At 42.9% G+C, this 20134-nt stretch overlaps 1 protein-coding gene across 2 annotated transcripts in view; it reads right to left on the reverse strand.

Moving 5' to 3' along the window:
- The window catches only part of PPP2R5C (protein phosphatase 2 regulatory subunit B'gamma), a 322861-nt gene that overhangs the window by 39732 nt on the left and 262995 nt on the right, over positions 1–20134 (reverse strand). For both annotated transcript variants that reach the window (XM_033953398.1, XM_033953399.1), the window contains one exon: positions 1284–1411. In XM_033953398.1, the coding sequence (XP_033809289.1) occupies positions 1284–1411 (128 nt within the window). The remainder of the gene's footprint in view (positions 1–1283; positions 1412–20134) is intronic.

A 20134-nucleotide genomic window follows, 5' to 3' on the forward strand; every position in this document is an offset into this window, starting at 1 on the left:
GTACGTGATTGTCCTCTCTACCTCACAATCGCAGATACAGGAAAGCGCTTGCATGAGGTTACAGCAGTGAGACGGGCAACATTCCAGAACAATGGTAACATACTGAGGGCCTCAAAACAGTACCTGGCGGGCCGCATGCAGCTCATGGGCCGTGAATTTGAGACCACTGATCTAAACCATGCCAGCCATTGAAGCCCTCCCTCAGCCCAGTACTGGCCTTAGTTATATTTATTATATTAGGGGACCCCCAAGTGCTGATTTCAGTGAATAAAAGCAGGGACTGTATCTTTATGTTTATTGAAGAACTTGATATACTACCGTTTCCAGAAAATCAAAGCTGTTTACAATGCCAACAAGAAAAACAGAAAGGGACTACAACACATGGAAAGGAAAAAAGCCAGATTGAATTGGGATTAAGTGTAAAAACAGGCCTGACCAAAACCTCTTTGCTGTGCTTGGGTAACCTGTCAGCTTTGGAGAACATTTGGGCCCTAGGTAAAAGCCTATTTTGCCTATGACTTAATCCAGCCTTGCATAATTCTCATTATGGATTCAATGGTAAACATGTGTTTTGTTGAGATTCTAACACTACAGATTTATTTATAAGAAAATTTTGATGGCTATAATCACAAGAAAAAAAAAGTAGTTTTAAGGCTGAATCCTAAACAAACCAGGTATTTTGTGTATGGGAAGTTTATTGTTTCACACATTTTATTTTCTTGATTGGACATATTTTGCTTGCGGCATCAATCTGAACCAGGCAATCAGAGTAAAAATTATAAATCCCCTACCTACAACAGAAAATCTTTCATTTCCCCTTTTTGCCTTCTTTCTGCACTGAGATAATGAGTGACGTTTACGACTGATTGTTCTGTTCAGCTCTATTGAATGTATACACTATACGATGGTAGGCATTATTCATTGATATTCTTGTCAAATTGTAATTTTCTTTAGCACAATATACATATAAATTTTCTATCTCCACCTACACACTAATTGAGAAAGACAAAAAATTTAATCAGCATACTAATATCAGCACCATTTGAAATTATTGATATTCATCAGCGTGTGACAAACAAGGCACAAGAACTTGCAAAGAACATCTTGCGCTTTAATACTGTGTATATAATGCTGTGTCTAGATGAATCTAGAAAAACTTTTTAGAAATACTAAATTTGTATTTCATGGCATTACATACAAAGAGACATCATTAAACTTTATAAAGAAAGCAAAGAAACAGCTCTATTAAGTTTATCAGCTATTTTATATTTAAAATATCTTACTTGTTCCAATGTGTCTTTGAGTTGCGGTACAAAGATGGAAACATAATAGGCAAAATCTTTGCTGCATTATCACTAATTAAACTCATAATGTACTCATTATTCCAATAATACAAAGCTCTCTCTGCTACCTGCAATGTAAAAGAAAAAATTATTTTCTTATAAATAATCACTATACTTAAAACTACAACACATCTGCACAAAAGCAATACTAAACAGACTGGGAAAAAAACTGAAATGAAAAACACGTAACAAGTTTTTTCTGAGACTGCTATAAACATTTTCCCAAAAGCTTTCGGCTTTGACCTCAAGCAAATTTCCTGATTCCAACTATTCAATGTCCTGTAAAATCTCCTGGTATAAACTCATGCTCGAGTCAATTCACTCCTATCTTTTCCTCACCTCTACCTTGGCATGAATGCTAACACTCAGAGTTACAGCCAAGTGAGTTTTGTTGTTGTTAACTCATGTGATGAGCAGGAAAATTCATACCATCTGCATCAAATATATGGAAAAATTTCTGGTTTCAATGTATGCCTGTGAATCCTGGAGCCTTCTTATGGATTTTTGGGTAGGAAGCATTAAATTAATGCAAAATATTGTTAATATGAGTATTCTAATGTCTAATTCTAATGTGCACGTTCATTATGTTGCTTTCTTTTCCAGCTTTAAGCTCTTTGTATTACTGTTTCATGTCACATACTGTATTTTTCGCTCCATAAGATGCACTTTTTTCCCACCCAAAAGTGGGTGGAAATCTTGTTGCATCTTATGAAGCAAAGGAACAAATTTTGTTACCCCCCCATACCATTGTAAAACCCAGCCACCACCTTTTTTTAACCCCCCCCCTGCCCACCCGTTGTCGTCGTCCCCCATTTTAACCTGATGGTCCAGCGTGTATCCTTCTCTCGTCTTATTTCCCGGCCAGCAGCACACAGATCAGCAGCGTGGACGTCGGGAGAAAGCTTTATGCTCTCCCGACGGCCCTGCATTGCTTTCCAAATGGCTGCCATAGGTTCTCCCTCCCATACCTTTGTGCACTGGAATCCCACCGACCCTCCCACCATGAGCCTTAGATACCCCCGAAGCCTCCACAACAGCAGCTGTGGCAGTGCTCTGAACAGGCTGCTTCGCAGCCTTCCCTCTGCCGCATCACTGATGACATCATCAGTGACGCGACAGAGGGAAGGCTCCGGCAGGGAAGGCTGCGAAGTAGCCTGTTCAGAGTGCTCCCACCGCTGCTTGTTTGGAGGCTTCGGAGGTATATCAGGGGTGCAATACTTTAAGCATCTACGGCATGTAAAAGCCAGATGACTACTTGGATCATATCCCCATCCCCCTAAAGGGCCCTCCATCTCCAAAAGGACCTACTGTATAACCGATCCTTGAATGCCCCCTCCCCCTAGTAGGGTTACTATGCCTATCCCAGACTTCTGCAAGTTTTTGTAAGCTTAGGCCTCGCTTAGTAGTAAAATGCCAAACCAATGCAATCAGTTAAGGATTATCAGAACGTGAAAGATCAAGAAAAGTCATTCCTTACAAAAGGACACTTTCAAATAGTACATCATGCTGCGATAGTGGGCCACTATAGCAAAATCTGTCTGAACTCAGGACGTGTCAGGGCCAAACCTACCGTGTTTCCCCAAAAATAAGACATTTCCCGATAATAAGTCCTAGTGTGTTTTTGGAGCACAAATTAATATAAGACCCTATCTTATTTTCGGGGAAACATGGTATATGTTGCTCCCCTTAGAGAATGACGCGGGGGGAAAATATGACTCTGTTCCTGTCCCCGCCAACTCTGTCTCCATCCCTGTAAACTCTGTCTGTGCAAAAAATAAAGATCACATGTGCCAAGGATGGTTTTAGACCAAGGAGTGCAATTAGGGCAACTGCTCCCTGGCTAGAGAAAGCCCTAAGCCTGCTGGAAGATGAAGATGGCACGGGTTAGTAGTAGGTTTTGGGACCCCCTCCCAAATTTCTGCCCCTGGGCCCTACTCATGTCTAACACCAGAATTGGCAAGACAATCATTTCCGTTCTCATATGTTCTTTTTTTTTAATATTTCTTTATTGGTTTTATAATTTTGACAAGAAAAATCAAAATACAAGAAAAAATATCATGAAATTAGAAATCCACATAATTCAGGAAAAATTTTTAAAATACACAATATAATTAGTCCACAATCAATTGGAGACAGAGCTGAAATTTAAATAACAATTTATATAACTAGGAAAACCAAAAGGCGGCTCGACTGCCATAGAACAATCCCTTATCTAAACGGAGTGAGAATCTGAGTTAATTATTACTTATTGTCTTGAGAAGCAATAAATTTAGATAACTGCTACAGTTCATAAAAAACATACCTGTTCTCTTTGTAAATCATTACACATTTACAAGGGTACCTCAGGACAAAGGTCGCCCCCAATTGAACCACCTTAGGTCTCAATATAAGAAACTGTTTCCTTCTCTTCTGTGTCGGACGTGAAACATCTGGGTACATTCTTATATTAGACAAAAAGGGAACATCTTTATATTTGAAGAACAAATCCATTTCCTATCTGAATCAATAGCGAACTGTACTAATAATGTGGCTGGTACCTGAGTCTCAGTTTCCGACCTCTCTAGGAAATTAGTTAAATCCAGACTATCTGCAGATAAATTCTGCTGATTAGGATTTTGAGACTGAGATCTCACCAGTAGGTAATATATTTTGGAGAGAGGTGGATATGAGAAATCAGGTACTTTCAAAACTTCACTTAAGTAACACTTAAACATATCATTTGCCGATATGGAAAATAATTTTGGGAAGTTACTAATCTGCAAATTACTTCTCCTAATGGAGTTTTCCACCATTTCTTGCTTGAAATGTAAACTTGCACTATCTTTAACCCAAGTTAGTGCTTGCACTTCCATTGATTTTATTCTGGTGTCACAGTCGTTTCCAATACCAAGATTCTATTCTTCAAATCCAAATTTTCTGATACTACTGCAGTACAACTTTGAGAAAGTTGCTGTATCTGGTTCCCCAGAAAAAGCTGAAGATTAGAAATAGCCTCCCAAATTGTTTCCATGTTGAAGACTTTAGGTTTAAGTAAGGGCAAAAACTCAGTTCTGGTTCCCCCTGGTATAACCAAAGTACTTGCGTTTGCTGCAGATAGTCCTGAAACAACTTTTATCTGATCCTCCTCGCCTCACGGCTGCTTAGATGAAACTGCACTCTCTCCCTGCTTCCAAACAGCTCCGGGAACTTCACCCTTCCGGGCAAGCAAGAAGGCATCCTGGATAGAGCTCTGCGTCGTTTGTTCCCCTCCCACTGCTCCAACTTCCGCCTTCGCCGCTTCAGGACGAGCCGGAGGACTCCATTCCTCCGGAGAAAAGCCGACACCCTCAAAGGAAGGGAGACACACCTCAACCAGCGCTTCCCCTCCAGCCGAGGCATTTCCTTCCGGATACTGCTGCATCCCCTGGCCTTGCTGCACAAACTCGCCCATCGGGCCAAATGTAGGTAATCGCTCGCCCGGTAACCCCGGACGTTTAGATTTTCTTTTTACCATTCCTAGGCAGAAATGTTGCTCTAAGTCTGCCGCGATGTTGGCGTGCCGGTTCAAGCCGCCATCTTGTCAAGCTCCGTTTCCATCCTGTTCTCATATGTTCTAATCACAAAATAGAAAATAAAATTATTTTTCTACTTTTTGTTGTCTGGTCATTTTATTGTTCAAGTCATGTTGGTCTCAGGCTCTGGTTTCTGTTTCCCTTTGTCATCTTTTAACTCACTTGCCAGGGTCTCCTGATCATTTGACATTTCTTCTTCTCCGTGCTCACCATCTATCTTCCATCTTTGTGCACTTATCTTTCTCTTCTCTTCTCTTTCTCATCCCCTGTACTTCCCCATCCAGCATCTCCCCTGTGTCCATCTCCATCTATTTATCATCACTACTCTAGATCCTGCATTACTCATCTCCTTTCTGTGTTCCTATTCTCTCCCATATCTAGAACTTTCCCTCTGTGTCCATATAACCCCTCCCATGTCTGGAATTGCCCTTTTCTATCCACATATCATTCTGATGCAGCATCACCCTGTGTGTCCCTGTCCCTATTCTCCACTCCATGCCCATACTTCCCCTCTGTTTCCGATACCTCCCTGGGTCTCCCTCTCTCTTCTGTGTTCAGTATTTCATTCCTTCTTCCTTCATCCGTTTAGTATGGCATCTCTTTTTCCTTTCTCTTCAGCCCCTCCTCCCCTAACGGGTCCAGCATATTTCCCCCTTCCCTCCAGCAGCCCCCCTTCCACAGATGCAGCACCTCTCCCCTTTCCCTCCTGCAGCCCTCCCCTCCATTTGTCAAAAACATCTCTCTCTCTCTTACCTTTAAGCCCCAGCCCCCTCCTGTACCCTTACTTTCTGCCCATCTGCTTTATCTTGCATCCCCTCCCTCTCTTCCGCAAGGCTGATGGCTCCAGCTTCCCCTCCCCTCATGAGTCCAGTTGATCCAGTCTGCTTCTCTACCTACTGCTGGCATATCTCTACACACACCCCTGCTCAATGGTGCTCGTGGTCTTCCCTCTGCTGGGCTCCTACTTATGAAACAACTTCCTCTATTTCTGAAAAGAGGAAGATAAGTCATAAGGAGAGGCCTGGCAGAGGGAAGGATCCGAGCACCATAGAGCAGGCGTATAGAGATTGGCTCGCTCTTCAAGGTGTGTGCTAGCGTTAACTGTTGATGAAAGCACAGACATTTCTGTCAACAAGTACTTAATACTTTAAGTATCGGCCAGTCAATTCAAATGAGTATAGGACACCATTTGTTGGGATGCTACAGTTGGAAGCATGTGATGCTACATCAATAGTAACAGCAATTAGGGAATTCTATAGGAAACATGAACTTGACCTGAATAAAATGGTTATGTTCACCTCTGATGGTGCCTCTGTTATGTTGGGCAAAATAGATGGTGTTGCAGCACAGCTGAGAAAAGACATTCCACATTTAGTGCAGCAACATTGTGTTGCACATCGGGAAGATTTGGGACTTTCTGATTCATGGAAAGAAGTAAAATTGATGAAAGAAATAGAAACTGTAATGAGAATTGTGTACACAGTGTTCTGTCGGTCTTCTACTTAACGATGCAAATTTCAAGAAATAGCAGATGCATCTGAATGTGAATCAATTGCTTTCAGACTTCTGAATGAAGTGCGCTGGTTACCTAGACACTTTGCACTTAAAGCAATTATTCGAAATTATGATCCCCTGTTAAAATATTTTGAGGAAGACAAAGATAATGATCCTATTGCAAAGTACTGCTATAAAAAGCTGAACAGTGAACAATTGCATATTACACTTGAAGTTTTGAATGATGTCTTATCAGAACTGGCTTCCTTAACCATGGCATTTCAAAAACGTGGTTTGACACCATTGGAAGATTATCATCTTGCACAGGGTAAATTGAACAAACTTTGAATGCAATACTTAGGCGACAAGGTTAAGTGGAGTGATAAAGTCAACACTTCTTGACAACAGGATGAGGTCTGGAGAAAAAGTTTCAGTGGATACTAATTCCATATTAACCTTCATCAACATCCTATGCTTGCATCTGGGTGAAAGATTTCCTGAAAATGAAGTTGAGGAATGGTCTGCTTTTGACTGTACAGCAATATCACAATGCGACTTTGACTTCGGAAATGAACATATCAGATCTCTTTGTTTAAAGTATAAACAATTTCTTCCGGATTATTATTCAGCAATACAATGACTTTAAATTCCTTGTTGCAGAAAAAATCAAAAGCAATCTGATAAACAGCTTTCCAGATATGTTGAAATTTGCATTCCAGAATGATCAATTTGCAGATTTAGCAAAACTGATGGACATTAGTGCCACATTCTTAGCATCTAGTTCAGATTGTGAGCGTGTTTTAGTCTAATGAACAATTTGAAGACTAAACAAAGGAATCGTTTACATTTAGAGCATTTGGAAATGCTGATGCGTGTTAAGATTCACCTTCAAGATGGAGGATCAACAGATCTTGACAGAATTTATTCGGACTGGATAAATATAAAAGATCGCAGGGAAAAACTTTGAAAACTAAATTGCCGTTATTTTCTAAATTTTAAGTATAAAGTACAATGATACCTTATTTATAGGTAGCGCTCAATGAAACATTTCAATGAAACATAATTTATGTTTATTGAAATGAGACTTTATGTTACATAAAGTGTAACTAGCAAATCCAACACAAGCCCCTCGAAGAGCCAAAAAATAATATTAAACAACACCTCCGACCTGATTTACAGCAGGTCTACTGTGCTGTAAACCAGGTCGGAGGTGTTGTTTAATAATAACATAAAGTGTAACTAAAATTACATTGTGTTTTCATTAATTCAGATTAAACTCAAAGACCTGCCCATAAATGCCCATAACTAAACTCCGGGCCCTCTGACAATCATTTTTATAGCGAACACAAATTTAGTTTTTCTTTAAAATGCGCACGGATGAAATTTTTTGCGCACACAGCCTATGAAAATTAGAGGGAACATTGGTCACCATGTCATTCAAGTTCTTTATCCTAGCTATTCTGCCTTATCCACTCACAATTCCATCCAAGCCTTGATTCCACCAAGTAATACTCTCAATACTTGGCCAATCTTGAGTCTATCCTCTGGCCTCCCACTTAAAGTCTGAGTCCCTGCTCTATCACATCCCTATGTCCCCAGGGTTTGCCTTTCTGCCTCTAATTGTTGATTCCTACATTACTTAGATTGTATTTCTTTCCTTGCATTGCCTATTGTTTCATTGTGTTCGTAAATGAGTTTTTTATTATGTTTTGCAAACTTAGTCCCTTTGTTAGTTATGTATGTTTATTTTATGTATATTTTAACTATGTATTTTGCTGATTTGTACATCGCTTAGAATTTGGAATAGGCGATTAATCAAATTGTAAATAAACTTGAAACCTACCCATCTACTTCCCTTCTCAGTATCCACTGACCTAATTTTTCCTCCTCCTTATCCCTATGGCCCCTTCTTAGTACTCGTCTTATCCCTTCTCACTATTATCAGGCTTTTGTCTCACCCTCCCCCAAAGATCAGATTCATTCCAGACCATATTACTCATCTCTCTCAGCCTCATCCACCTTTCAAGTCCAGTTCTCAAGGCACATTATCAGCCCCTTTCAAACTCCAACCCTTCCCCAAGAATGAGCTTCAGTCCCCCAAGCCCCAGTTTTAGTCCCAGCAGCCCCTAAGCATCATTCTCCTTCCAGAGTCAGCCATTACTCTACATAACAGGAAGTGCTTACATCTCATTTTGAAAATCTGCAGCTGTAAACAAAGACAGGCTTAAGACACACAGAGCAAAAGAGGTAAATCCCACTGCTGTGAAGCGTTGGCTTTTGGTGCCCAGAAGCCTGTACCTCACACACTCACCCCTTATACCTGTGCTGCTGCAGGTATTTTACAATCTAAGTTTGTACCTGAAACAGTGAATGATTAAGTGACTTGCCCAAGATTACAAACAGTAGCAGTGATATTTCAATCTTGGCATCTTTGGTTCTTAGTCCACTTCAAAAATCTTTAGGCTGTACCCCCACTCTCTACTGGCATAATTTTATTTATTTAAAACATTTTATAAACCACCCATCGACAACAGTACACAGCAGCATAATTCAACCATAAGAAATTATTTCATCAGACAGTACCATTTATAAAATATACATAGCATACAATTCTACTTCCTAAACTCTAGATCTTTATATAAAAAATATGTTTTCAGAACAACAGTGTCCTGAAGCAGGCAAAAAAATCAGGTAGTCACGGTCTTTCTGAACAAGATGGAAGGAGCTAGATTGCTCCTGAGTCTGGAAACCAAAGAGCCCCAAATTTTGGTGACATCAGAAGCATCTCATGAGGGATTCTGTCATAAGCTTTCTGAAAATCTAGATACACTACAACTAAATCTAGATACACTACAACTGGCATGGATAAAGGCAGGGCCGGATTTAGATGAAAAGAGGCCCTAGGCTATTCCACTTATGAGGCCCTTTCACCTCCCATTTTTAAGTTTGTAAATTACATGAGAGATAATAAAATACATCATTACTGTGATATATATCAATATGTTAAATGAAACATGTTGTTATTGGTACTAACCTTTATAAAAAATGTGACACGGATAATAAATAAAAAAAAGTCGAGAACACTTATTTGGACATTTATTCTCAGCACCATATATAGTACTTGTAACAATAACTAATTAAACATAACACACAACATTGCCCCTTCCTATGTCCATAGTGCCCCCAGTGCGTCCTTCCTCACCTCACCCCCCTCCGATGCCCGCCTGCCTCCCATCCCCCTTCCATTGAACACCCCCCATGCCATTCAGCCTGCCTGCCTTCCATTAAACCCCCCCACCCCCTTCCGATGCCAGCCTGCCTGCCCCCCCCCCCCCGATGCCAGCCTGGGCCGCCCTGTCCTGACGGATCCACGTTTTGCCTCTCTCCCCGTGGGGCTGGGCTTTGCCCAGCTGTTTCCGGACTGACGTCTTTCCCTCTCTGATCATCCTCCCAGGGCGAGAAAAAGAAAGGGAGAAGCCGAGTCGGCGCCCCGTTGCGGCCGGAGCCAGTTCCGATCCTGAAGCGTAGAATTTCTCCTTATTTTTGGTTCAGTGTTTTAGTGTTCACTGTTTTTAGAATAGTGTAATTTTAATTTTGCTAACAATTTGAATGTAGGCCCCTCTTGATCTTGAGGCCCTAGGCTGAAGCCTAGTTAGCCTATAGGAAAATCCGGCCCTGGATAAAGGTGAATCATGCCTTAAAAAAATGTAGCAAATTAGTGAAGCAAGGTTTCCCTAGAAAAAACACATGTTGATTTTGTTCCAATAAACTATGTTTGTCTATGAGGTTAGTAATTACATTTTTAATAATACTGGCATTTCTACATTAAGCTGTAGTTTCCTTGATCATGCCTGGAACCCTTTTTAAAATGAAAGATTAGGTTCTTGCCTAGATAATCTTGTTTATGTTATTATACACAGGAGTCCGTACTATAGCTGTTGCATCCCATTAGCCACAAATCTGCAGAAGGGTGTCACTTTAAGGTTTTGAACTCCTCCCCTTCTGCAGTAGAGAACAGCTCCCTCTTCAGTTACTACCAAAGCAACAGAACTCCACTGAAACAGGAGGGGCACGGGGAGTTTCCCTGGCAACAAACATTTTATTCTGCTCTGAAACTTATGATAAATGAACAATGGTTAATAGTTAACAAATTAACACTGAACAACAAAGTATGCAGATACATAGCTAGGAATCTACATTCTAAATGAAACTACTAAGGCTCAAAAACTTGCCATAGTGGAAAGGGAAAAGGGACTCCCATGTTACTGCAATGACGACTTTGTTTATTCTTACAGTACTAGTACAATATAATAGAAGAGATCCAGAGACAGACACTGGCAATGTACGAGGCAAAAATCAGGCACATCAAGTCTGCTCAGGGTGGCTTGTACAAACTCCTGTGTATATTAACAGAAACAAGATTATCAAGTTTCAAGTTTATTGTGTATTTGATAAAATCGTTTTTTTCAAAGATTACAAACAATGAACAATACAAAAAAATTTAAATGAGAGAGACATACAGTTTTGGGATAGACAGAAGTATAATCCATAGGGAAATCGGGGAAGAACTACAATTTGATATAGGAAAGAGAACAAATAAGGATAAAACAATAGAAGTTATATTAGATCAGTACTTGCCTACTTGAAATGGAAGTGATAACTCAGCTAAAAAGGCAAATTAATTAAAGGTGTCTCTGTACAAGAAACTTTTTGGTTTTGATTTAAATTTTTCAAGATTTTTTTTCAGTAAGAACCAAATTTTTCATTCTGTTATATCTACACAGGAGTCCATACTGTAGCTGATGTACCAAAGCAGTACCAGATGTATAGGGAGGGACAGATGAGCCTGTCCGCAACACCGATGACCCAAAAGCGGCATCCTCGCGAGCCGCCATATCTACTCTTTAAAATCTCAAAGATGTGAAGAGTAGACCAAGTAGCTGCTCTATAAATTTCATCAGGCAAAAAAGCTCGAGACGCCACCCAGTAAGTTGCTATCCCTCTTGTCAAATGGGCTTTAATAGAGAAAGGGGGCTGTTTCCTACAAGCAATATAAGAAGATGAAATTGCCAAACGAATCCATTTGGCAATCAAAGCCTTCATTGGAAGCAGTTCTGCCTCTTCTCAAGTGACTGGTTAACATGAAAATGTGATCAGAAATTCTGAAATCATTAGTCCTCTCCAGATAAATTAGTAGGGCTCTACGTACATCCAGTCTCTGCAAAATCTTATCCTGCTTCACCAAATCCATATGGTGGAAGGAGGTAAAGTCCAGGGGAATTGCATCTGCAGGAAGTGGTGCTATGGAGGCCAACTGCACTAAGCCTTTCCTCTGCTCCGAAATTACTTGCACGTGAAACAAACAGGTCCTGCCTCCCAGTCCCCCCAAAGGCTTCCCTAATTCTCATCATGAAGCCACCTTCGTGGCTCTTTCTTCTCCTACTCTGCTCATCTTTCAACACCACCCTCTGCTTGAAACCTCCTTCTCTCAATCTACTCGACTCCACAAATGTCAGTAATATCTGCCCTGGCCTCAGAATCCCCACGCTGATATGCACCAGAAATCATCCCTTAAAAAAAAAAAAAAACCCTCGTAGAGTCAACTATGCTTCTTTAAAGCCTGTTCCCCCTGCCAATCTTCCCAGTTCTGACACTTTATTGCAACGCCAGATCCGCATGCAACAAGACTTAAATTTTGAAGGACCTACTCGAGGATTTTGACCCTGGATTCCTATGCATCACAGAATCATGGATTACAAAAGATGACCTATTTACACAAAACGAACTCTGCTCCCATGGCTACCAAGGCCTCTTCTCACCCAGAACTAACCGAAAAGGAGGTGGCCTGCAATTCTCTACAAATCATTATTCGATGTCCAGCTCTTTGAAAAGAATAGCCACACCTCACTAGAATATATGCTAGCCTCAGTCAACGATGATCTCCACCTTCACCCACTGGGTATCCTGCTTTTATATCGCCCACCTACCCCTTGGAACAAATCCTCCGAACTCGTCCTCGAGACCATAACAAACGCCTTCCTCAAATTTCAAAGATTATTGATCATTGGGGATGTCAATCTCCACCTAGATGACATCACCAGCAAGGATGCGACTGAATTTAATAACTTCCTCACCTCTCTAGGTTCCCCCCCCCCCCGCATCCTCTCCAACCCATGAAAAGGGGCACACACTAGACTTCATTAGTTTCCTTGATCTTACCGCTTACAAAACTTCAGCCGATGACACTCACTGGGAACACATCCCCTGACCACTTCTTAGGGTTTTTCTGTCTCCCCATTTTCATGTCGCATCTTGGGGCCCCACCCCGTACCTCAAATTCCATTACCTTCTGCAAAAAAATTATGAGCGAATTGTTCTAGACCAAATTTCTCAAATAATTCTCCTCTGCTCCTAAGCCTGTAGATTCAGAAATCAATTGGCATAACTGGGTCGCCCTCTCCGAGTCAACCTACCACTCCCTCACCCTACTATCCACTAAAACCGTCTCCTACTCCCGTAAGGCCCCTTGGTACCTCCCATATCACAGAGAACTGAAGCAGAAATGTCGAGCTCTGGAGCGCAAATGGAAAAAAAATCTAAATCCCCTACAGATAGACAGTCCTGGAGGGTCAATATTAAGTTTTACAATACAGTACTAAAAAAAGCAAGGAAGAACTTCTACGGTGATAAAATCTCCAGATCCAACAACCAGAGTAGTACATTGTTCAACATGGCGCTCCTTAACTTCCAAAAACGACTCCACCTTGCTCCCCTTCTCTCCTTCAGCCGATGCTCTAGCAAAATTCTCCAACGAAAAGGTCCTTCCCACTTGCAGTCTTAGGATTAGTGGGGATGGGCGGACCCGTTATGCCTAAGGCCTGATTGGTCCAGGCTTCTACAGCCTGGGCCAATCAGGCCTTAGATTTAGCGGGGATGGGCCGGGAAGGGGTGTGCCATCTCATTTCCACGAGGCAGACCCATCGGCTGGACGGCAGCAAGACCCATCCAGCTGACCAACATTGAAAGGTTAGTTGGGGGAGGGAGATTAGTTGGGAGGGGAGGGAGATTAGTTGGGGCGGGGGGTCGTTGGGCTTTCCGGCAGGAGGAGTTGGGCATCCTCCTGTCGGCGATTACGAGTTTGGGGGGGGAGGGGGGTCCGGGGTTCCGACAGGAGGAGTTGGGCATCCTCCTGTCGGCGATTACGAGTTTGGGGGGGGAGGGGGGTCCGGGGTTCCGACAGGAGGAGTTGGGCATCCTCCTGTCGGCGATTACGAGTTTGGGGGGGAGGGGGCTCGGGGTTCCGACAGGAGGAGTTAGGCATTCTCCTGTCGGTGATGGGACAGGCGGCCGCAACAACCGCGGCCGCTATACATATTGCAGCAGGGAGATCCCTTGCTGCCATAAGTATAGCGGCCGCGTCTAATTTAACCCGATTCTCTAAAGACGCCGGTTACAGAATCAGCGTTTAGTATAGGACGCCTCTCCCGGGCGGCCTGCCTGGGGAGCATTTTTTTTTTTTTAAACGTGCATCCCGATTGGCTGATTAGACAGCTGTATGACGTCTACAGCTGCCTAAAATCGGGACGCACTTTTGGAGAATCAGGGCCTCGGTGTACAGAGGCTGTTCCTGGGCTTGTTTTTCTGGACAGCGGAAGCAGGAAGTTGTGTGACCACGCATACGGTACTGTACCAGTACTCTGGATCGCCAAGACATGCTTGCCAAATAGTGCCTTATTTTCGGGGGGGGGGGGGCCTTATATTTCCCAGGTGGGGAAAAAAAGGGGGGTGTCTTACTAAAGGAGGAGGTCCTATAATGGGGGAAACACGGTATCTCCTATTCTTTTCAACATCTATATGTCCTCCCTGAAACTCCTCCATCTATCCCCCTAGAAACACTTTACACTTATGCTGATGACATCCTTGTCCTCCTCGAGATTGACTCGAACCTCACTAACCTCTCTGAGAACATATCCTCATGTATAACGAACTTCCAATCCTGGGCCCTCACTGTACAAATGAAACTGAATGAGTCCAAAACAAAACTACTTTGGCTCGGCCCAAAAGTAGACCAACTACCCACCTTCATCCCACTGTCCTCTGGCTCCACACTGCAGCTTGAGTTCTCAAGCAAAGTTCTGGGCATCATCATTGATTCTACATTGTCCTTCAACGACCACCTCCATTCCTTGGTAAAAAAATGTTTTTTCAGCCTTCACATGCTGAGAAAAGTGAGATCCTGCTTCCATCAGAAACACTTTGCTGTCCTTGTTCAATCTATCATCCTTTCCAGACTGGACTATTGCAACTCTATCTACTTAAGCCTAACAAAGAAAAGCCTTCAAAGACTTCAGCGGATTCAGAATGCCGCAGCTAAGCTTATCTTCGCAAAAAGTAAATTTGACCATGTCTCACCGCTCCTGTCCAAGCTTCACTGGCTTCCAGTAATCTCCAGGGTCCACTTTAAATGCACCTGCCTAACTTTCAAGATCCTACACAGCATCCTTCCTCCCTTTATTCCACTTTCTTGGAATTCCTCAAATCCTAATACCACCAGATCCACCCAAAAATTAAAACTATCCTTCCCCTCATTAAAAGGCATTTCCCATGCAGGAAAACTAGGGACCTCCCTCCCCTTCAGAATCACTGAGCTCTGGAACAACCTTACCTCCCCACTTCGGAATCTGAGCTCCCTCCAACTTTTCCGTAAACATCTAAAAACTTGGCTATTCTCAAAAATGTAATACTTCCTCCCTCTCTGATATACTAAGCCCCTCTAAACATTCTTTTATACTAAGGCCTATAACCCTTCATTGGAGTTCCTTTTCTATCCCAGCTCCTGTAAACCGTGCCGAACTCTACGATTGTGGAGAGGATGCTGTATACAAACCTAAGGTTTAGTTTAGTTTAGAAGAGACTACTGGAGCAGGCGCTTATGAGACCTTGCCCAGGGAACACCCTCCAGGGAGGCTGCCATTGAGCCCAGCATCTGCAGGTAATGCCAGACCATGGGGCTTGGCAGAGCCAAGATGAACACAATCTGCTTCCTGAGCTTCTGTTTACGTGACTCAGAAAGACATGGCCTTGCACCATGTCGAAACAGACTTCCAGATATCTCAAGCACTGAGTCAGCTGAAAGTGACTCTTGCAGAAGCTGACCATCTAACCCAGGCTCTGGAATAGACTCACTATGTGTTGTACTGCATGTTGGCCGTCCTCTAGAACAGTGGTCCCCAACCCTGTCCTGGAGGACCACCAGGCCAATTGGGTTGTCAGGCTAGCCCTAATGAATATGCATGAGAGAGATTTTCATATAATGGAAGTGACAGACATGCAAATCTGCTTCATGCATATTCATTAGGGCTAGCCTGAAAACCCAATTGGCCTGGTGGTCCTCCAGGACAGAGTTGGGGACCACTGCTCTAGAGAGGGTTGCCTTGATTACATTACATTGATGTCTTCTATCCTGCCCATACCTTTTAGTTCTAGGCGGTTTACAACAAGAAATTAGCCTGGTCATTCCCAGGGAGATTACAAGGTTGATATCTATAGTATGCATCGGGATCTGGGAATGGTCGAAACGGTTTGGTTAGATCAAGGCTGTCCAAGTCCGGTCCTCAAGATCTACTAGCAGGCCAGGTTTTCAGGATATCCACAATGAACATGCATGAGAGAGATTTGCATACCAAGAAGGCAGTGCAGGCAAATTTCTCTCATGCATATTCATTGTGGATATCCAGAAAACCTGGCCTGCTAGTAGATCTCAAGGACTGGACTTGGGTAGCCCTGGGTTAGATTATTTGACAAATTTCTTGAATAGTATGGTTTTCAGTTCGTTTTGTAGTTGGGCGTTATGGTCAGCAGATCTGAGAGGTAGTGGTCTATTTTTGCTGCTCTGGTGGCTAGTAGACCGTCATATATTTTTTTGCTTTGTATGCCTTTGATTGGGGGGTGGGTAAAGTATACTTCTCCTTGGTCTGGATGTGTTTTTCCTGATTAGGCGTTTGTTCAGATAGCTTGGTCCATTTCCATTTAGGGCTTTGAATAGGGTGCAGTAGAATTTGTGTATGAGATCTATTTGCATCCACTGCTTTCATTGTATGGTAATAGATCTCATGCATATTCATTGGGCAAATCCTGAAAACCCGACTGGAATGCGGCCCTCGAGGAGGGACTTTGACACCCCCATCCTAGAGGCACAAAAGTTGCCTCTACTGCCCCCGCCCGAATGACGGTCCCTGCTGTTTGGGAGGGACTTGTGATGACGATCTGCCACACTGGCCATGAGGACATCCAGCCCTTTGCCAAAAAGCATCTGCCCCTTGAAGGGTAATCTGCTGAGAGTGGCCTTGGAGGATGAATCGCCCGCCCACTGTCTGATCCAAAGCATACAATGGGCAGAAATTGAGTAGGCCAAAACCTTACTCAGGACTTCAATGTCATGAAGAGTATCAGCCACATAATCCATACCCTTCTTACTCATGTGGGGACAGGCATCCCTGAGCATCTAAGGACTAGTCTGTAGTCTGGTATGACAGACCCATGCCATGAAAGATGTAGCTTTTGCAGCTCTGATACCCAAAGCCAGTGCATCAAACACCTTATGGTCCTGTGCATCCTTCAGCATCGAAGGGAGGTGCACTTGGTCACCTGTGCTACTGTGGAATCCACTTTCAGCTGTGCATATAGCTGCTGGAAGTTCGTAGCCACAGGATAGAGTCTAGACGTAGCCTTGGCCACCTTTAGAGTGCCTTCAGGGAACTCCCAATTGTCAATAACTAAGGAGGTGATGTCTGGATGAACAGGAAAAAAAAGTTAGTCTGTGTATTAGTGCTAAACATAATGGAAGACTGGGAGGTGGAAAGCTGCTGGAAATCGAGCTTCAACGCAGAGTTTCAGAAATGACATGTAAAACAGAAGTCGATTTAAAAAGACGATGCATTGAGGGATCATCAGCATGATCTACATAAGAACATAAGAATTGCCGCTTTTGGGTTAGACCAGTGGTCCATCGTGCCCAGCAGTCCACTCACGTGGTGGCCCTTGGTCAAAGACCAGCGCCCTGAAACTAGCTCTACCTGCGTAAGTTCTGGTTCAGCAGGAACTTGTCTAACTTTGTCTGGAATCCCTGGAGGGTGTTTTCCCCTACGACAGACTTCGGAAGAGCGTTCCAGTTTTCTACCACTCTCTGAGTGAATAAGAACTTTCTTACATTCGTACGGAATCTATCCCCTTTCAATTTTAGAGAGTGCCCTCTCGTTCTCCCTACCTTGGAGAGGGTGAACAACCTGTGCTTATCTACTAAGTCTATTCCCTTCAGTATCTTGAATGTTTCGATCATGTCCCCTCTCAATCTCCTCTGTTTGAGGGAGAAAAGGCCCAGTTTCTCTAATCTTTCACTATACGACAACTCCTCCAGTCCCTTAACTATCTTAGTCGCCCTTCTCTGGACCCTTTCAAGTAGCATCATGTCCTTCTTCATGCATGGCGACCAGTGCTGGACGCAGTACTCCAGATGAGGGCGCACCATGGTCCAGTACAGTGGCATGATAACTTTCTCCGATATGTTTGTGATCCCCTTCTTTATCATTCCTAGCATTCTGTTCGCCCTTTTTGCCGCCGCATATTGCGTGGACAGCTTCATCGACTTGTCGATCATAACTCCCAAGTCTCTTTCCTTGGAGGTCTCTCCAAGTACCGCCCCGGACATCCTGTATTCGTGAATGAGATTTTTGTTACCTACATGCATCACTTTACATTTATCCATGTTAAACCTCATCTGCCATATTGATGCCCATTCCTCAAGCCTGATTATGTCACATTGCAGATCTTCGCAATCCTCCTGTATCTTCACTACTCTGAATAACTTTGTATCGTCTGCAAATTTAATCACCTCACTCGTCGTACCAATGTGTAGATCATTTATAAAGATGTTGAAGAGCCACGGGTCCAAGCACTGAGCCCTGCGGCACCCCACTGGGGACGCTCTTTCAGTCCGAGTATTGTCCACTTACCCCCACTCTCTGTTTCCTATGATCCAGCCAGTTTTTAATCCATGTGAGTATTTCACCTTCGATTCCATGGTTCGCAATTTTCTGAAGTAGTCGTTCATGCGGAACCTTGTCAAACGCCTTCTGAAAATCCAGATATACAATGTCGACTGGGTCGCCCTGTCTATCTGTCTGTTTACTCCCTCAAAGAAGTGCAGCAAGTTCGTCAAATATGATTGCCTTTGCTAAAACCATGCTGACAGGTCCTCAACAGCCCATGTCCATCAAGGTGATCAATGATGCGGTCCTTTATCAGCGACTCTACCGGTACCGAGGTCAGATTCACCGGTCTGTAGTTTCCCGGATCTCCCCTCGAACCTTTCTTGAAGATCGGCGTAACATTCGCTACCTTCCAGTCTTCTGGAATCTTTCCTGATTTGATCAACAGATTGGCTATTAGTTGAAACAGTTCAGCTATGGTCTCTTTCAGTTCCTTGATGACCCTCGGATGGATGCCATCCGGTCCTGGTGATTTATCGCTCTTAAGCCTCTCAATCTGCCTACACACCTCCTCTAGACTGACCGTCAATCCTGTCAGCTTTTCGTCTTCATTTCCAGCATATAGCCTGATGGGTTCTGGTATGCTGTGTACATCTTCTTCAGTAAATACAGACACAAAAAATGTGTTCAGTTTGTCGGCGATTGCTTTGTCCTCCTTTAGTGCTCCCTTTATTCCATGGTCATCCAACGGTCCCACTGCTTCCTTCGTGGGTCGTTTCCCCTTAATATATCGAAAGAATGGCTTGAAGTTCTTCGCCTCCTTGGCTATTTTTACCTCATAGTCTCTTTTGGCCCCTTTTACCACCTTGTGGCATGTGCATTGATGTTGTTTGTGCCTCCTGAGTGCTGGACCCCATCAGGGACACCAAATTATTCATAAGTTTCAAGTTTCAAGTTTATTAAATTTTAATATACCGACCATCAAGCAAATATCTGGACGGTTTACATTGGATTTAAAAAAAAATTGACAGTTAAGAGTAGAAGCAATTGAAAACAAAAAGTATTAAGTAATTTAAATAATATATAGTGCACATTAAAAACAATAACAAGACAGACTTGACAGTGAGGAGAGAGGGAGTGGATGGGTAAAGTTACATTGTAAGTAGGAAAAAAGAAAGAGGGGTTAGGGAAAAAAACATGTGGGATGGGGATAAGATATATTGAATGTTTGTGAAGGCGCAAAGTTAAATAAGAATTTAAGAGAATAGAAATTAAATGGAAGAGAATGCGTCTCGAAATAAAAAAGTTTTTAGGTTTTTCTTAAATTTGTCAAGATTTAGTTCGTCACGAAGTGGTTGTGGAAGGGAGTTCCACAATGTCGGGGCAGTTACTGCAAAGTTTATTTTGCGAGACCCTTACTGGGTCAGAGCAAAAGTCCATCAAGCCCAGTAGCCTGTTCTCATGGTGGCCAATCCAGGTCACTAGTACCTGGCCAAAACCCAAAGAGTAGCAACATTCCATGCTACCGATCCAGGCAGTGGCTTGCCCCATGTCTTTCTCAATAATTATGAACTTTTCCTCCAGGAAATTGTCCAAACCCTTCTTAAAACCAGCTACGCTATCCACTCTTACCACAACCTCTGGCAATGTGTTCCAGTGAAAAAATATTTCCTCCTATTGGTTTTAAAAGTATTTCCCTATAACTTCATTGAGTGTCCTCTAGTCTGTAACTTTTGACAGGAGTGAAAAATCAGTCCAA

Source organism: Geotrypetes seraphini, chromosome 7 (assembly GCF_902459505.1).
Source record: "Geotrypetes seraphini chromosome 7, aGeoSer1.1, whole genome shotgun sequence".
NCBI classification, from domain to species: Eukaryota; Metazoa; Chordata; class Amphibia; order Gymnophiona; family Dermophiidae; genus Geotrypetes; species Geotrypetes seraphini.